This window comes from Triturus cristatus, chromosome 9 (assembly GCF_964204655.1).
Source record: "Triturus cristatus chromosome 9, aTriCri1.1, whole genome shotgun sequence".
NCBI classification, from domain to species: Eukaryota; Metazoa; Chordata; class Amphibia; order Caudata; family Salamandridae; genus Triturus; species Triturus cristatus.
The window spans coordinates 414,454,581-414,469,851 of record NC_140592.1 but is presented as its reverse complement, the minus strand read 5'-3'; the positions used below and the strand labels follow the sequence as shown (position 1 = coordinate 414,469,851).

At 40.4% G+C, this 15,271-nt stretch overlaps 1 protein-coding gene across 1 annotated transcript in view; it reads left to right on the top strand.

The window, feature by feature from the left end:
- Positions 1-15,271, top strand: part of LOC146798067 (cytochrome P450 2A13-like) — a 337,748-nt gene that overhangs the window by 163,081 nt on the left and 159,396 nt on the right. The window contains exon 4 of the mRNA XM_085625288.1: positions 11,861-12,021. Within this exon, the coding sequence (XP_085481414.1) occupies positions 11,861-12,021 (161 nt within the window). The remainder of the gene's footprint in view (positions 1-11,860; positions 12,022-15,271) is intronic.

Sequence of the window (15,271 nt, the reverse complement as noted above, 5' to 3'; positions counted from 1 at the left end):
TGCAATGTGTGTGTTCTGACACCTTAAACTGGTATGAGTCGTGCTATCAAACTAAATTAATCTAAGAGACAGAGGTTATTGAGACTTGAGGAGCACTATCAAATGGTGGAAGTGTGGGAGTCTGTGGCGGAGGTGGTCATTGCAGGGGTGCCACAAAACACTGTCGCACAGGGCGCCACCAGTGCTAAAGCCAGCCCTGTTTCTACTTATGCCTTGTGCATGCGAATGCATCAATAATGTCGCCTTGCACCTAATTTGTGTTTTGACTCTAAGGGGAAATGAAGGGGAACTTAGTCAAGACCTACGATTTAGTGATTTTGCAAATGTCATGAAAAAGAGTTCACCTCACAGTTTCTACTGGTTGATAGTTTTCACGAACCGTGCAACAACGTACTTGCAATACTACAGCACCCTTGCTCATTCCGCTGCTGCCTGGCTATGTGTTCCCCTCAGCCTCTCTTGCACCCCAATTAATGTCCCTTAGCTGTTTGCCGTGGCGGTTGTTAAACAGTGAATTTTAGTGTGTTGATTTTGCTTGTGAGAAAATGTCACTCATATTACACTGAAACATATGAAAATGTCACACATAGCAATCTAAAACCGTGGCAGCTATGTACTCATGATCTTTAAAATGTCACTCATATTACACTGATAAATATGAAAAAGTCCCACATGGCAATCTGAAGCCTATAAAGCACACGTCCTGCTTTACATTTGCTACATTCCTTTTGGTAATAGTGGCAGCTGCGGGGCTGAGTGTGGGCCTTTGAGATAATAATCATTTTAATTGCAGTGCCGGTGTGCACTGCAATTAACAAGAATACTATCTCAAAGACACACATTCAGCCACACACTTTTAACAAAAGAAATGCAGGGTCAAACGCGGCATGATTCTGAAAGTACACCTGTGTTTGACCCTGCATTCGTTTTGCTAATAGTGCGTGGCTGAATGTGGGCCTTTGAGACAGTATTCTTGTTAATTGCAGTGCACACCAACGCTGAAATTTACAAGAATACTATCTGAAAGGCCCACATTCAGCCCCGCAGCTGCCCACTATTAGCTAAAGAACTGCAGGGGCAAATACGATTTTTGCTTTCAGACGATTCTAAAAGCACACGTTGTGTATGACTGCATTCCTTTTGCTGATAGTGCGGGGCTGAATGTGGGCTGTTGAGATAGTATTCTTGTTAATTGCAGCGCCTGTGTGCACTGCAGTTAGCATGAAAACTATTTCAAAGGCCCACATTCAGCCCCGCAGATGCCAACTATTAGCAAAGGAATGTTGTAATCTAAAGCGCGACGTGTTCTTTCAGAATCAAAAACAAGTCGCGCTTTAGATCACCACATTCCTTTACCTAAAAGTGGACGCCAGCGGGGCAGTTTGTGGGCCTTTGTGAAAGTGTTCATGTTAATTGCAGAGCATGACGGTGCTGCAATTAACAAGAATACTTTCACAAATGCCCACAAACTGCCCAGCTGGCGTGCTCTATTAAGAAAAAAAATGCAGCAAGTGGCGCTGTTTTAAAAGTGGCGGCGCAAACGGGCTGTGTTGTGTGTGCGTGCCACAATTGAGACACTGCGCGCTCGGGGAGCCTTTAGTGTGCGCGCGCTCACCCGCACACGTTCTAGGGAACAGTGCTCACTACCCCTGTGCATTTCTTCCAATTCTATGTTTTGCATCTCTTTATTTCTCATTATAGGGAACATACCTCCCACTTTAGCTGTAACCCTCTTCCAACATGCTAAGATAACCTGAAATACTAGGCACATCAATAGCAACAGAACTATTATAGGCAACAAGGCCTTAGACAAGCCCGACATCCAGGACGGCACCCAATCAAACCAGCCAGTGAACCACTCATCTTGAGCAACCCTCTTTCTTCATCTGTGTATACAAATTATGCAAAGTCAATATGGCCTGAGTTAGATTTCCTTCATCTTCATCATTCGCCGGTATGAAAGTACAGCATACAGAATCACGTTTTTTACATACTCCTCCATCAATTGCTGTCATTAAGACCAAAACATATCTGTTTTCCATCACCATAAGTCTGATTGAACGCAGCTCTTCTTTAATTGCATTAAAGCCATCTTCAGTAGCATTTATTGTTCTCATGAGCTCCCACCGGGTTATCTGAACCCAGCGAGCAGTTTCTGTGCCATTCCAGAAAGATATGTCCCTACATGAAAATCTAGCTCCAGTAAACCATTTATGATTGGCAAATACTGATGCTTCAATACTTAATGCTGGCCTGGCTGCATAATCTGAGGGCAGTGGTTTGGCAGAATAATTATTACAGGTGAATGGTGGATTAGATCTCCCTAGAATAACTCGTTCCAATACTGCTTCCTCCCAATTTGCATAACTATATTTCTGCCCTGCTCCCTTCATTCTGGATATCTCTTTCATTATCTCTGTTTGATCTGTCAAAATGTGCAAAATTTCAGGGGTGGTATCAAATCTGGTTGTATTAACTCAGGCAGTCATAAGACTAACATGTGTTGGCTGTAACTGTGCTTTTATCCTACACAAGAAAAGATGCAATAAACACTGTCATATTAACAGGCACTTCTTTAGGATACACTAAAGGTGGTGTTTCTATGGCATGGGGAATAAGAGAACATACATAACAACTAATATTTTGTGTATTGGTACCTATATCATGCATGCTTTCCTACCACAAATTATCAAGTAGAGAATCATGCAGAGGATGTATATGTTTCATTGAAAACAGCTCTACGAAAGCGTAATACTTCTTTCCTATGGGTGGGATCTTTTGCATCTACATAACACATAATACAATAGCAAATTATCAGAGTAATAATCATAACCTCTGAACTCATTATTATACGATGAAAAATATCATTTAACTGTCTCTTCATTGTATAATTTGTTCTTGGACCATTGCCTCCTCTTCTCTCTGTGAGAGTGAGGCCAAAAATGGAATAATGTCCGTTACGTGCACCCAGTTCCGCATCCCCTCCACTTTCACTGCTGTTGGCGTGCTCTGTGTTACTTGGTAGGGGCCTAGAAACTTGGGGTCCTTCCACGTTCTCACAAAGTTGTGCACGAAGACGCAGGAACCAATGCTGATGGCTGAAGACAAGGGCAGGGGTGGTGCAGTACTGTTGGTCTGTTGCAGCTGAACCTGTTTAGAATAAACCTGTACCGCTTTTGTTAAGGCAGACATGTATGCATTCATTTCTTGCCAAACACTTTCTGATGCAGACTTAGTATCAGAACAAATCATTTGATTTTGTTTAAAGGAAAAACTAGAATGCCTACCTGTTACGACTTGCTGAGGGGTCAAATGATGATCTTTGGAAGGGGCATTTCTCAATGCAAACAGAGCAAGGCGAAGGCAGTAAAGCCAAATCTTTTTCAGTGTCTCACAAATTTTTGACACTTTGCTTTTCAATAAGCCGTTCATCCTCTCAACAATTCCATTACTCTCTGGGTGGTAAACTGGTGTTCCACTCCTAATAGTGTTTTGCATTATCGCTGCATATCGCCGCCGGAATCCCCCACCTAGGTATGCCGAATGCCAGAGCGACCCGGTTGGGCTCAAGAAGGGCTGGCAGAAACATGTTGGTATTTGCAGTGGGGATATAAGGGTCGTTACCTTCCCTGAATACCCCACATTTTAGGTTTTATTCCTACCAGGGGTTAACAAAAATTAAAAATTGAGTGTTGACGACTAGGTAGTTTTAACTATATGTATCTGCACTTTTTGGTCCCGTTTCTAAGGGGAATATATATTTTTCCTTTTAGTTCTGTCACGCCTTTGCGTTTTATTTTGTGTCTCTTCACACTTACTCTACCCTCACCACTATTCTTCATACAAAAACTTGCGCTCCATCCAGTGTGTTGGTCTGCACCTGGATGTATGATGCGGCCCTATGATGAAGCATGACACTGTAAAGTGTGTGAGGGCAGTATTAAGAGATTTATTGCCTTCCCTTGCCTTGTTTTTGGTAGGGTTGCATGTGAGACATACTTTCCCACTAAGGGTAGGTGGAGGATTTTCAGTATCTTCCTGTCCCTCAATCTGGGGAACAGAACAATCCTTTTTTAGCTCTTCTCTGTTGAGTGAGATTTAGATATTGGTAAGGGAGTCAGAGAAGGCTCAGTCCCTTGTCTCTTCCCATTTGTGATACCTAGTATTACTTCATAACCTGTTGCTCTTTGAGTGGTCAGTGTGCTTTTACTTTTCTGCAGCACAGCGAATGGAGAGTGCTCAACATACAATGTTACAGGGCATCCTGCTGTAATAGTACTACTCTTTTCTACTGCAAAAGCTGCTGCTGCAAGCGCTCGCTCACAAGGAAAGTGACATTTCATTACTGGATCAAATAGTCCACTAAAATAGGCAACGGGTTTGTGACCGATTGGGAATTTTTGAGTAAGGACTGATATCATGGAATCCTCTGTGGCAGCAGAAAACAGGAAAAATCTCTTTGTATAGTCTGGATTTGCTAGCACTGGGGCTGAAGAAATTGCTTCTTTCAATGTCTGAAATGCACTTACACTGTCATCACTCCACTGTATGCCTGTGTTGTCAGTTTTAGCTTGTTTCATTCCATATAATAGTGGTTGTATGATGGTAGCATGATCAAATACCCACTGACATACAATATTACAAACGCCTAGATAGTTCTGCATGTCTTTTACTGTCTTGGGCTGAGGCTGATCAGGTATAGTTTGTATTCTAGAACCTGCTATCTTTTTGCCTTCTGCAGACAACACTTGACCCAAATACAGCGCTTGTTTTTTGCAAACTGTAATTTTTTCCTTTCCACTTTGTATCCCTTTGTAGCAAGTAGCCTTAGGAGATTGACAGTGTCCAAAACACATTCAGATTCTGTTTTACTGCATATTATTAAATTATCTACATATTGCAAGACTGTACTGTCTGACTGGAAATTTAACAAATAATCTCTCAATACTCTATTAAACACAGATGGAGACTCACAATAGCCTTGTGGGAGTCTAGAGTACTGGATTTGTTCACTATTAAAACTGAAGGCTGTCAAATAATGACTGTCAGGATGTAAAGGTATGCTAAAAAAAAGCATTCTTTAAATCCACCACAGAAAACCATTTGCTGTCACTTGGTATATTAGTCAATAGCACAGATGGGTCTGGCACTATGGGGTACTCTGCTAATACTATGGCATTATGGGGGCGAAAATTCAGAACCATCCTCCAAGTATTACCTGTAGTTTTTTTAACAGGATAAATTGTGGTGTTACAAGGTGATGGACAGGAATACCCGACTCCCTGATCATTCAGTCTTTGTATTGTCCCTCTAATACCTTTTTTTGCTTATTTAGACAGTGGATACTGTTTTACACGTGGCAATTGTGCACCTGGCTACAACTTTATCTTAAATGGTTCTGCAGATAGTATCAGCCCTACCTCATCTGGAGCCGATGTCTAGAGACAAGGTGGGACTGCTGCAGGTGCTTCAAAATCATTGGAGGGGGATGGCACAATGGATAACGTGGTCTGTGCACGGTAAACATGCACTAACAAGGGTGCAGTGTGTGTATAAACTATCTCAGTCCTGGTGGGATCATCTGAAAAGAGTTCTGAATCAGAAATGTCCCGTGGTCTCAGACCAGGCATAAGAAAAATCAGGACCTTCCAAATTCCTCCATCATTATCTGAAGCCACCAGAGCGCCCCACCTACTGTATATTTCCCTGCACTCAAGATAAAGGGTATTCACCTGTCCCAGTTCACCACCACCAGCTTGTCTCCTGGAAATTAGTCTTGGTGGCAATTCCATCCATCTCCCTAAAATTATTTCCTCTGTCTTCAGAACCGTAAGTACTGCATCTGGTAGCAATTTACAATGCACTGGCTCTGCCCTTCCAACCACATTTTCCTCTGGTATTCTTAGTAAATGTATCCCACATTTTGCTTGCCCTGGTATTTCACATGTCATGGACCTATCAGAGGAAAACCTTATTGTCATGTTTAATTTAGACATGATACCCCTTCCTAATAAATATGCTGGTGAATTTGGAGAATAAAGGAGATGCTCCTGCGTTTGCACTCCTGCCACCTCTATGGGCACATGTGCTGTGTATGGAAAGCGCTGTACTTTACCAGAGAAGCCCTGCGTATCCATGGTGACAGAGGACAATGGAACATTTCCTTTTGAGAGGCAAGATTTTGTTGCCCCATATCAACCAAAAAAGCATACCTACTTCCCATTATAATCATTTCTACCATTGGTTCTTCCTCTGGGTCTAGAGTCCTAGCTACCACAGTACTATTGGGATTCCCTGGTGCGTCCCACCGGGCTGTATGATAAAAGGGGTTTCCGCCTTGAACAATCACTCCCCCTTGTCCTTGACTTCATGTGCTCACCAGTGCAGTAGTCTGCACCTGATGCTGGCCTCCTGCCTGCACAACAGGTGCTGGTGCCCTTAAACAGGTACATTAGCAAATTGCTGTTGTGGCATATAAACCTGTGGTATTGGAGTTATTTGTTGTTGAAGATAGGGGGCATACTGATAAGGACCATATTGAGGCGCTGGCCCTGACGTGTTCACATTTTGTCTTCCCCTTCCTCTCCCCATTCCTATCACTCCCTGCTTTTCATCACTCTTCTTAAAGCGGCATTCAGCAATAAAATGTCCAATATTACTGCAGTAATGGCATTTAAAATTTCTTCTTCCTAGCATCATCTCCTCTCGCTTTGACCCCTTCTTTGCTCCCTGTTTGCAACAGGAATCTTCACTGTCATTTCTTTTCCAGTCTTTTCCTTCTCATTTTTCTGTATTTTTTGTGTCACCAGTTTGGCTTGGGCTTTCATTTTGGTCTTTATTTCTCCTCTCCTTTTCTTCCTTTTTTCCACAAAAATTATAATATGTGCTTATATTTCTGCCCAGGGTTTTACATCTAAGGCCACAACCTGATCTAAATGGACTTGAATGTCTCCTGGTAGCCCCTGTTTTAAAACATTGTAGAATATTCTACAACTACCTCCCATGTCTACAGGTCCTACATCTGCTTCCCACTTTTTCTTCATCATTGTTATGTAGTCTGCACAGGACTGTCTGGAGACATAGTTAGTGTCATCAATTCCCCAATATCTGGTCGGTCTGGGTACCTATTCCTTAATTCAGTCCACACTCTAGAGCGCACTACTCCTAAAGCAGACCCATCATGTTTTCCTTTAGTAATAGTTACTCCTTGTATCCCTGCACTTCTTATTATACTATCCACCTCATCCCCTACTGTGGAGCACAAAAGGGTCTTTACATCCCCAAGAGCTAAAGGTACCCCAGCTGTTGCATTTTCAAATGCTTTTATCCATTTCCCTGCTCCTTCATGTAATCGAGGCAGGCCTTTTTTTAGATTCTCTTTATCCATGTGTTGCCATGGAACATAGACAGGCTGTGCTCCCTGTGTCTTATACACCAGTGGCATCTGCATTACAGTGGTATTCCTGTCACTGTGTCCCTTATAAGGTGTGTCAGACCTTTAAGCATATTTCTTCCACACACACAAACCTTGTTGCATGTAATCATAATCCCACTCTGCGTCTCCATACACTTGAAAAGTACACAAATCAGCCATATTTAGCAATTCAGGGTCAAAGGATCCTGCTCTTGGCCACACTTTCATCTGTGGCACCATACCTGCTGTCCATCCTGCAAGGTTATTAGTAAATGGGACAACATTATACCAACTATTTTCCCTGTGCTACTATTTCATTGGGTGTCAAGTCACTGTTTCCTTTCCTTTCTTTTCTCTGTATAAAACTTGTCATTCCCTGCATATTTAGTACATGAAGGGATCTTACTTCAGCCGAGGGGAACTTTGTCCTAACTCTATCATACCCTCTGCGTGAAATGGACGCCCAGACCTTGTTGTACTACTGGGGAACACCTGCTTTCCTCTTAATTGTTCTCTAAAGGCACTTTGTTCCTGTAATCTTCTTCTATTTATTTCAGCGTTTCTGTTCTCAGCTTCTTGCCACAATTCCATGCGTTCCCGGTCAAGAACCCTTCTAATTTCACTCTCCACTGAGTTTATTTCTTCCTCATCTTTCTCAACCTTTCCTGTCACATTCTTGATTTCTAGATAATATCCTATGTCCCTTACAACTGTCTTTGCATCTGGTTTAAATGCTATGGAGTTACATATATTTGAACAGTCTTCAGCAATAAGGCTTAATCTCATAAATTGTATTCTGTATTCCCTTTACACTGGTGGTCATGTCACGATAACCCTTATCCTCTTCCTGATATATTTTTGATCGTGCCCCTAAATCAAACTTCACCTGTGGGGTGCTTGTATAATATCCATTTCCCTCACTTGAGTTTTGAGGAATCTTGCTAGCCCATTCTAATATGTCTTTTGACTTTTGTTCCAGCCATTTTTCATTGTTGTCTTGTCTTAATTTTACTGAAATGTCTCCTGTTAAGGACACTGTTCCCTCATATACTTTTTAAGGTTTAAGAGGGACTTTATTAATTGTTTGAGCAAGATCAACCTCCCCCATTTTTAATAAGTCATCAACCTTTGGTGTAACTTTGTTTATGTCAGTCAAGGGAATTAATATCGGATCTTTATAGCCTAAAGCTGGAACATCAGTGTCCACTGAGTCTATTGAGGTAGTGGATTTCTTATCTTCCACTGACAATGATAGATACATACCCTGACGGCATAAGGGCCCTTTAATTATCTCAGAATATGTCAGGGGTGGTGCTGTGGCTTCTACTTGGGAATCCTGAATATCTTCCACATGTCCAAAGATGCTAATCTTTTTGTTCTCTTATCTCCTTTATATGCTCCAAAGATATATGATATTGCATGGGCCATCACTGTATTGTCAAAAGAGCCATCTGGTGGCCATGGAACCAGGGAAGTCTTTGTGCCTTCTGCCCATTCCTGACAATGTCCTTTTTATTCTATCAGAGTCTCCTGGAAATGTGGAAATCATATGACCTAAAGGAGTCCCTTTCTCTCCCTGCCTCCCCTGGGAAGATTTCTTAAAGAATGGCATGACCTCCCAATTTTCCTTTTAATCTACCAAAAACCTTTACTATTTTAAAGGCTCCTGTCCTAATGTAGTTAACAATAAAAAAAAACAGTTGGTGTACGCAAGAGTACTCATAATCTATTACCCATGATATAACAATCACAAATCTACATTATATATATATATATTTTGTTTAGAAAAATAACTTGCATAACATATTAATACAAAATGTCAACTCTTTCTCTGACGTTTTCCTAATTCAAACTGTCAGGAAAAACTTCTTATATAATTCCTATTTCTCTAATAATTCCCCAAGGGAAAGAAAAACAGTCTGCCAAGTTTAACTAAATAAACATTTATTTCTCTGACGATTTCTAAACACAAGGTCTGTCAGGATCAACAAAACACATTTAATTCTCTCTCTTCCTCTCTGACGATTCCTAACCAAAGGTCTGCCAGGATTAACTAAATACACATCTCCGTTTGTAACAGTTGTGGATCAATACACAAGGATTTGATAATCGCCATTTTTTCCTACCTTATCTGGCTGCTGAGAACGTTCCCCAGACGGGTACCCTTGTCGTCCAAAAAAAACAGATCATTTGTTTCAACGGGGATCTGTCATCCTCCTCAAATTATGCACTACTAAATTAGTTGTCCAAAGGGCCCCGTAGGGGATCCTCCCCAGCGGCAGGCCGGAGCAAAGGGATCTCTTGGCTGGCTCTGCCAAGATGTCGGGAAAAAATCCTTTAAGCAGTGCAAATCATTTAATCACCACATCTGCAACAAAAGGAAGTATAAAAAGGTTTATTGTAAATGCCAGGCTAATTCAGCTGGGAGAGTGATGTACTATGAGTGAAGCACACACAAGTCAGTCTCAACTTAGATGCAGTTCAAGTCTATTCTTTTAATACTACTTTTGGCCTAGATCCATATTTAATGCAATGTTCACAATAGAAAGAGCTTCCTGCTTTTCCGTTATGTCCCACCCAGATTACATACATTTATTTAAAGAACAGCTCTTTCCTGTGTTCTCACGCCAAACTTACAGACTACAATGGAAACATTCTTGCTGCTCTGAATTTTCTGTTAAATATTCTAGGCAGGACGTTTTCAACCCAAATACAATGAAGAGGAAAAAACACTTAAACCAAACCGCATTTAACCTGTGGGTTATTTCCAGATTCAATTGTGCAACTTTAATTATGCACGTTTAAACAGCATTATACCGTTTTTCTGTCTTACCATAATATTTCACAGTGTGTGGGCACGTGCGGATATAACTGAATAATTAGGTCCTAAATCTAAATTAGGATTCCTGTCACTCTCTTTTAGATACAATCCTTGTCTGGGAAATATGCATGCAGTCCTGCAAAGACTAAACTGGTCTGTTTTTTTCTGTTTTTCGCTAAAACATAAAGATTGCAATTTGCTGATTTGAACATTCATCGTACTTGGTTTCCAAAGGATAACTCATAATCAAACAGCACCCATAAATGGCCAATAGGTCGCTGAAGTGGTAAGGCCCAACAGCTCTGGTCATTTGATTGGTGGCCTTCAGAATTAGGCACTCTTCCGACATCCAGACAGGTAGTCAAGAACTTGGGTGTCCGATTGGACCAATCCCTTACCATGAGTAAAGCCTTCCCTTTTCTTCCTGTTTCGGCAAGGAAAACATTGGTTCAGGAACGCATCATTAGCAGTTTGGATTATGGCAATGCTCTATGAGACTGTGCAAATGAGAAGCTATTATCTAAATTATAAGTTGTTCAAAACACAGAGGCCTGTCTCACTTGCAACCTTCCATCCAGTTCTGCTTCCTCATGCCTTTTGAGGTCTTTACATTGGTTGCCTGTCCAGAAAATAATTATTTAAAAAAATCTGCTGTCTTACTTATGAATTAATAATGGAGAAAGGCCTCAGATACCTTAATTTGAGGCTAAAATGTTATTGTCCAGTCAGACGTTTGAGATCAAGTGATGAAGCTTTGCTCACTGTCCCACATGTCAGAAAGTCCCAAGCTGGTGGCAGGTCTTTTTCGTATCTGGCCCCCTTTTATTGGAATGAGTTGCCTCATCACATCTGAACGTGTACAGATCTTCTTAAATTTAGGAAACTGCTCAAGACAGTGTTGTTCTAGCTCAGTAGTTTGCCCTATGCCTGTGATCTGCCCTAGCACCGAGTTTCCCCTCCCGGGGCGATTCAAGCATGATATCAAATTAAATTAACATAACATAACTATGACGAACCCCGTAAATGGGAGTGGGAAAATGACCAAGATCTTTTGTCCAGTTCCATAAAGGTGAAGTGCTAAGATCTTCGCTTGAAAGCATACATTTTATTTTACTACTGATTATATAGAGGCCATTCGAGTGCACCCAAAGTTTGACATTACTCAGACAATCAATTAAGTTGATGTGGTCATTAGCATCCACACCCATATGTACAAAAAATTGGATGCCATCAGCATATAGCTCACATGATCCCCTGTTGGTTTCCAAGTTTGGGAGAACAGTGATAGGGTCAAAGTAGGTGGACAAGTGGAAAATGTCACTGAAAAGACACAGAGAGACATGCTGACTGATGGATGAAAAAGTGTAATGAATTAAGAAGAGAATGGCACGGGCCATTGGTACAATCATATTTGACAACACCACTGCTGGATTGAGTCTAGTTTAGGATTTTAACCAAAAGATGAAAAAATGGAAGCCAGTATTAAAAACTTGATGTAGATAATACTGATTTATTAAATGAGAATATATGTTTTTATATTAAGATTTTGTTTCTTCTTTCAAAATGTCAAAGTGCAGATGTCCAAAGCTTCGACTACTAAAAAAAAATTGGCTTTTTTTCTCTAGGACTTCCCTTTGATCCCACATTATTCTTAAGTAAAGCTGTCTCCAACATCATCTGCTCCATTGTGTTTGGGAGCAGATTTGACTATGAAGACAAGAAGTTTCTCGCCTTGCTCACTCACATCAATGAAGTCCTTCGGTTCATGAATTCCACGATTGGACTGGCAAGTGTTTTAGAAATGTTATTCAATCTTATTAAAGTTGTTCAGTGATGTGTTATACAAGGGTAAATTATTGTCCAAAGTAAAATAAGAAAGTATATTATAAATTAGGAGAAATAGGGGTAGGGAAAGTGCTTGCAGCAATAGTGGTATAAAATAGGTAAAACCAGTGTGCTAGGGCATCCTGTGGAAAAGGATTGCCACTGGCGCACATCAAGTCATGGAATTTTAAGAAATTTGGAGACAGAAGAATTTACAGGGAGGTGAAGCAGAAGAGGTATTTAGAGCATGGTAAGTTTAGAAGCGGACTAGACCCAAAGAAAAATGTGGTATCAACCAATAGGTTGGTCACAGTGGACCGATATGTGTCAGCAGCACGTCAGACGAGCCTGATGGTCATAAGTTATGTTATGTCAAGAAAGGTATACATTACAAATAAAATTCATAATAACTCAAACTCAAAATGAAAACGGCAAATATATTAAATCAAAGCAAACACAAGGAGATGATGGACGGAGTGATGACACTTTTCAAACACTCACCTCTAGTCTAGTCAAATTAGTTCAAAAAATGGGCTAACCTAGAACTAATTGCAATACAATTTCTGTGAGTGGATTGTTATTGAAATTTTTCCGTAGAAAACGATGGTGAAAGTCTACCACTCTATCATGACGCGTTAATCCAATATAGCGGATTTTTCAAAATGGCTGCCCATTATTTGAAATAAAGGGTATAACTGTTTATATGCTCATGTGTGGTATCATTTTATATGTTTTGAGGGATAGGAAAGTCAAAAATAACATCAAAAATTGTTTCTGATGACCATAATATCAATTGGGATTAATACAATAAACAACGATAATTATATGTTAATATGCCAAAATAGTTTTGACATTATTTTTATTTACATTTTTTTAACATCATTTGAAAAGGATAAACAAATTTCAACTAGATAATATAGCACTTCTCAATATGACACTGACAAATGAAAATTGTTAAAGAGATAAATTCAAACAGCACTCCTCAGTATAAGAATAGTATGATTTCAATCATCGTCCATGTCCACTTCCATGGAATTGCAACAGCTCATTCCTCGACAATCCGTGCACGCATCTGTGCACACTATTCCCTGTCTTTTGCATATACATTGTAGAGTCGCACATTGACTCTTGCTACAGCCAAATTTCACAAATATTAATAAATGATCTGGTGCTTGACTCATTCTAATGGGAGCCAATCTTCCATCTTTCACTTCAAATCCCCACTGTAATGGATCCATATGAATATCCATCCACTGCTGCACCTGATGATATACTCTGAGTGAATGAAATTTGGAGGCATCCTCTGTAGGAGGCAAGACTTCCGGTTTCACATGTATTGTTGATTTTGTTGCCTTTGAAGTGAAAGTTCGAAGTCTCATATCATGTAGTGTGCTGTCTCCTGTTATTCCTCCATACAACTCTATAATAGCATTAAGACCAGCATTTTCAAGTTCTTCTGTTGATTTTTGTGAAGTTTGGAATATGGCAGCACTTTCTTTGAAGCTGCCTGATTTTCTCAGCAACTTTATGGAGTCACGTTTTCCTAATCCAAATGGTTTGGAGGTGGTATCACATCCTAATACGGCGTGAGCAAATAAGATGTGAGAGCAGACGTCATTACCTAAAGCTTTTGCTAATTTCCTAATATCATACACAGTTATGTTTTTGGAAGATTTCTTAGGTCTGGGCAAAGGAAAATATCAAATTGGTTTTCTTGAAAATGATGAAGGAGTAGTATGAGAAGTTCGGTGTGCTCGCCAACAATGGCTGTAGGATGAGTTTTGGCCGACTCAATAGCCTCCAAAACGACCATGAAGTCTGCATCACTATGAGCTTGCTTTATTTTACACCAAGCTTCTTGTAACTTTTGCGATAATTGATCAATGAAGGCTTGTTTATTTTCATTATTACTCAGAAATAATTGTTTCTGGATGGCGATGGAGGTAGAAGTTATGAAATTTACTTTAGGTCCTACAATACCTCTGTTTCTTTTTAGATGGGCTTCTGATTTTGCAGAAAATGTATCTCCATATCCGTCGAATACGATTATTGCCTGGCCATACTTTGTTAGCACATATCTCTCATAGGCACAAAGCAGCTCATGGAATGTCTGATTCGGACTCCAAGGAAGGCGATGTAATAACCACCCACCATCAATGACGAACTGCATATTTTCGGGCGTGTTAGCAACGGCTGGTTCTTGCTCTTTAATATAATTGGCAAGCTGTGACTTCCCAGATTCCCTCATAAGTCCATGATTATTGAATAAACTAGCTGGGTATGAGCAAAGCTCATAACGAAACCCCTCCTGCAAATCCACGCCACTAGTCTGAGCACAAAGCAACAAGCGCTGAAACAATAGTTCAGGATCCATACCAAAGGTTTCTTCTTTCAATTTAACATATTAAACTGATTTCATTACCTTCACCTGGTTGCTTTTTCTGAAAGAGAACTCAGAGACTCTTTTGTCCGTCATATCATTAAGAATTCTATTTCCAATTTCTTCCGCAAGTTCAGGATTAACTTCTCTGCCATAAGTAACACCTGTGACAATGTTACGCAGGTTGATGTCTCGCTCAAAAACATTGAGCTGTTCTATATATACCAGCACTTTCTGTGTATCTCCTTTATCGTGTTCAATTCTTGAACTGGTCATAGTAACATGTTGCTCACTTGCTGCATGCTTCACTGAAGCAAAGTCCTGCATGCATTCATTCAAATGGGCGCAAATAGGGCGGGACATAACCCAGACAAGCTGCTGCTGTTCTGTCACACCTTTTCCATGGGTCATTCCGCCAAATCCTTTTATATTCTTCATTAGAATTTGTTCAGTTACCAAATCAGTGGAAAGGCCACCCCAAAACCTATCACTTCTTCGGACAACATGCAGACCATTTGTAAATGCTGTGTATACATCAGGAGCTTCAAATTCAAGCTCAACCATTCTCTCATAATACAGTCGTGCAGAACTGGCATATAAATTATGGCCACATGCTACAAAAAAAGGTAGCATCTCCTTTACCATTACAAGATGTAGATGCCAATTTCCTGTTCATTCAGCTTTTAAGAATTGTTTCAGGATGTTGACAATTTGTAATAATATTGTGATCAATATTATTAGCTGCATATTGAACGAATTTCGGAGGACTTTCAGAAGGTTCCACAAGGACCGGTATAGTATTTCCTCGTTCTCTTTCTGCTGCAGCTGAACG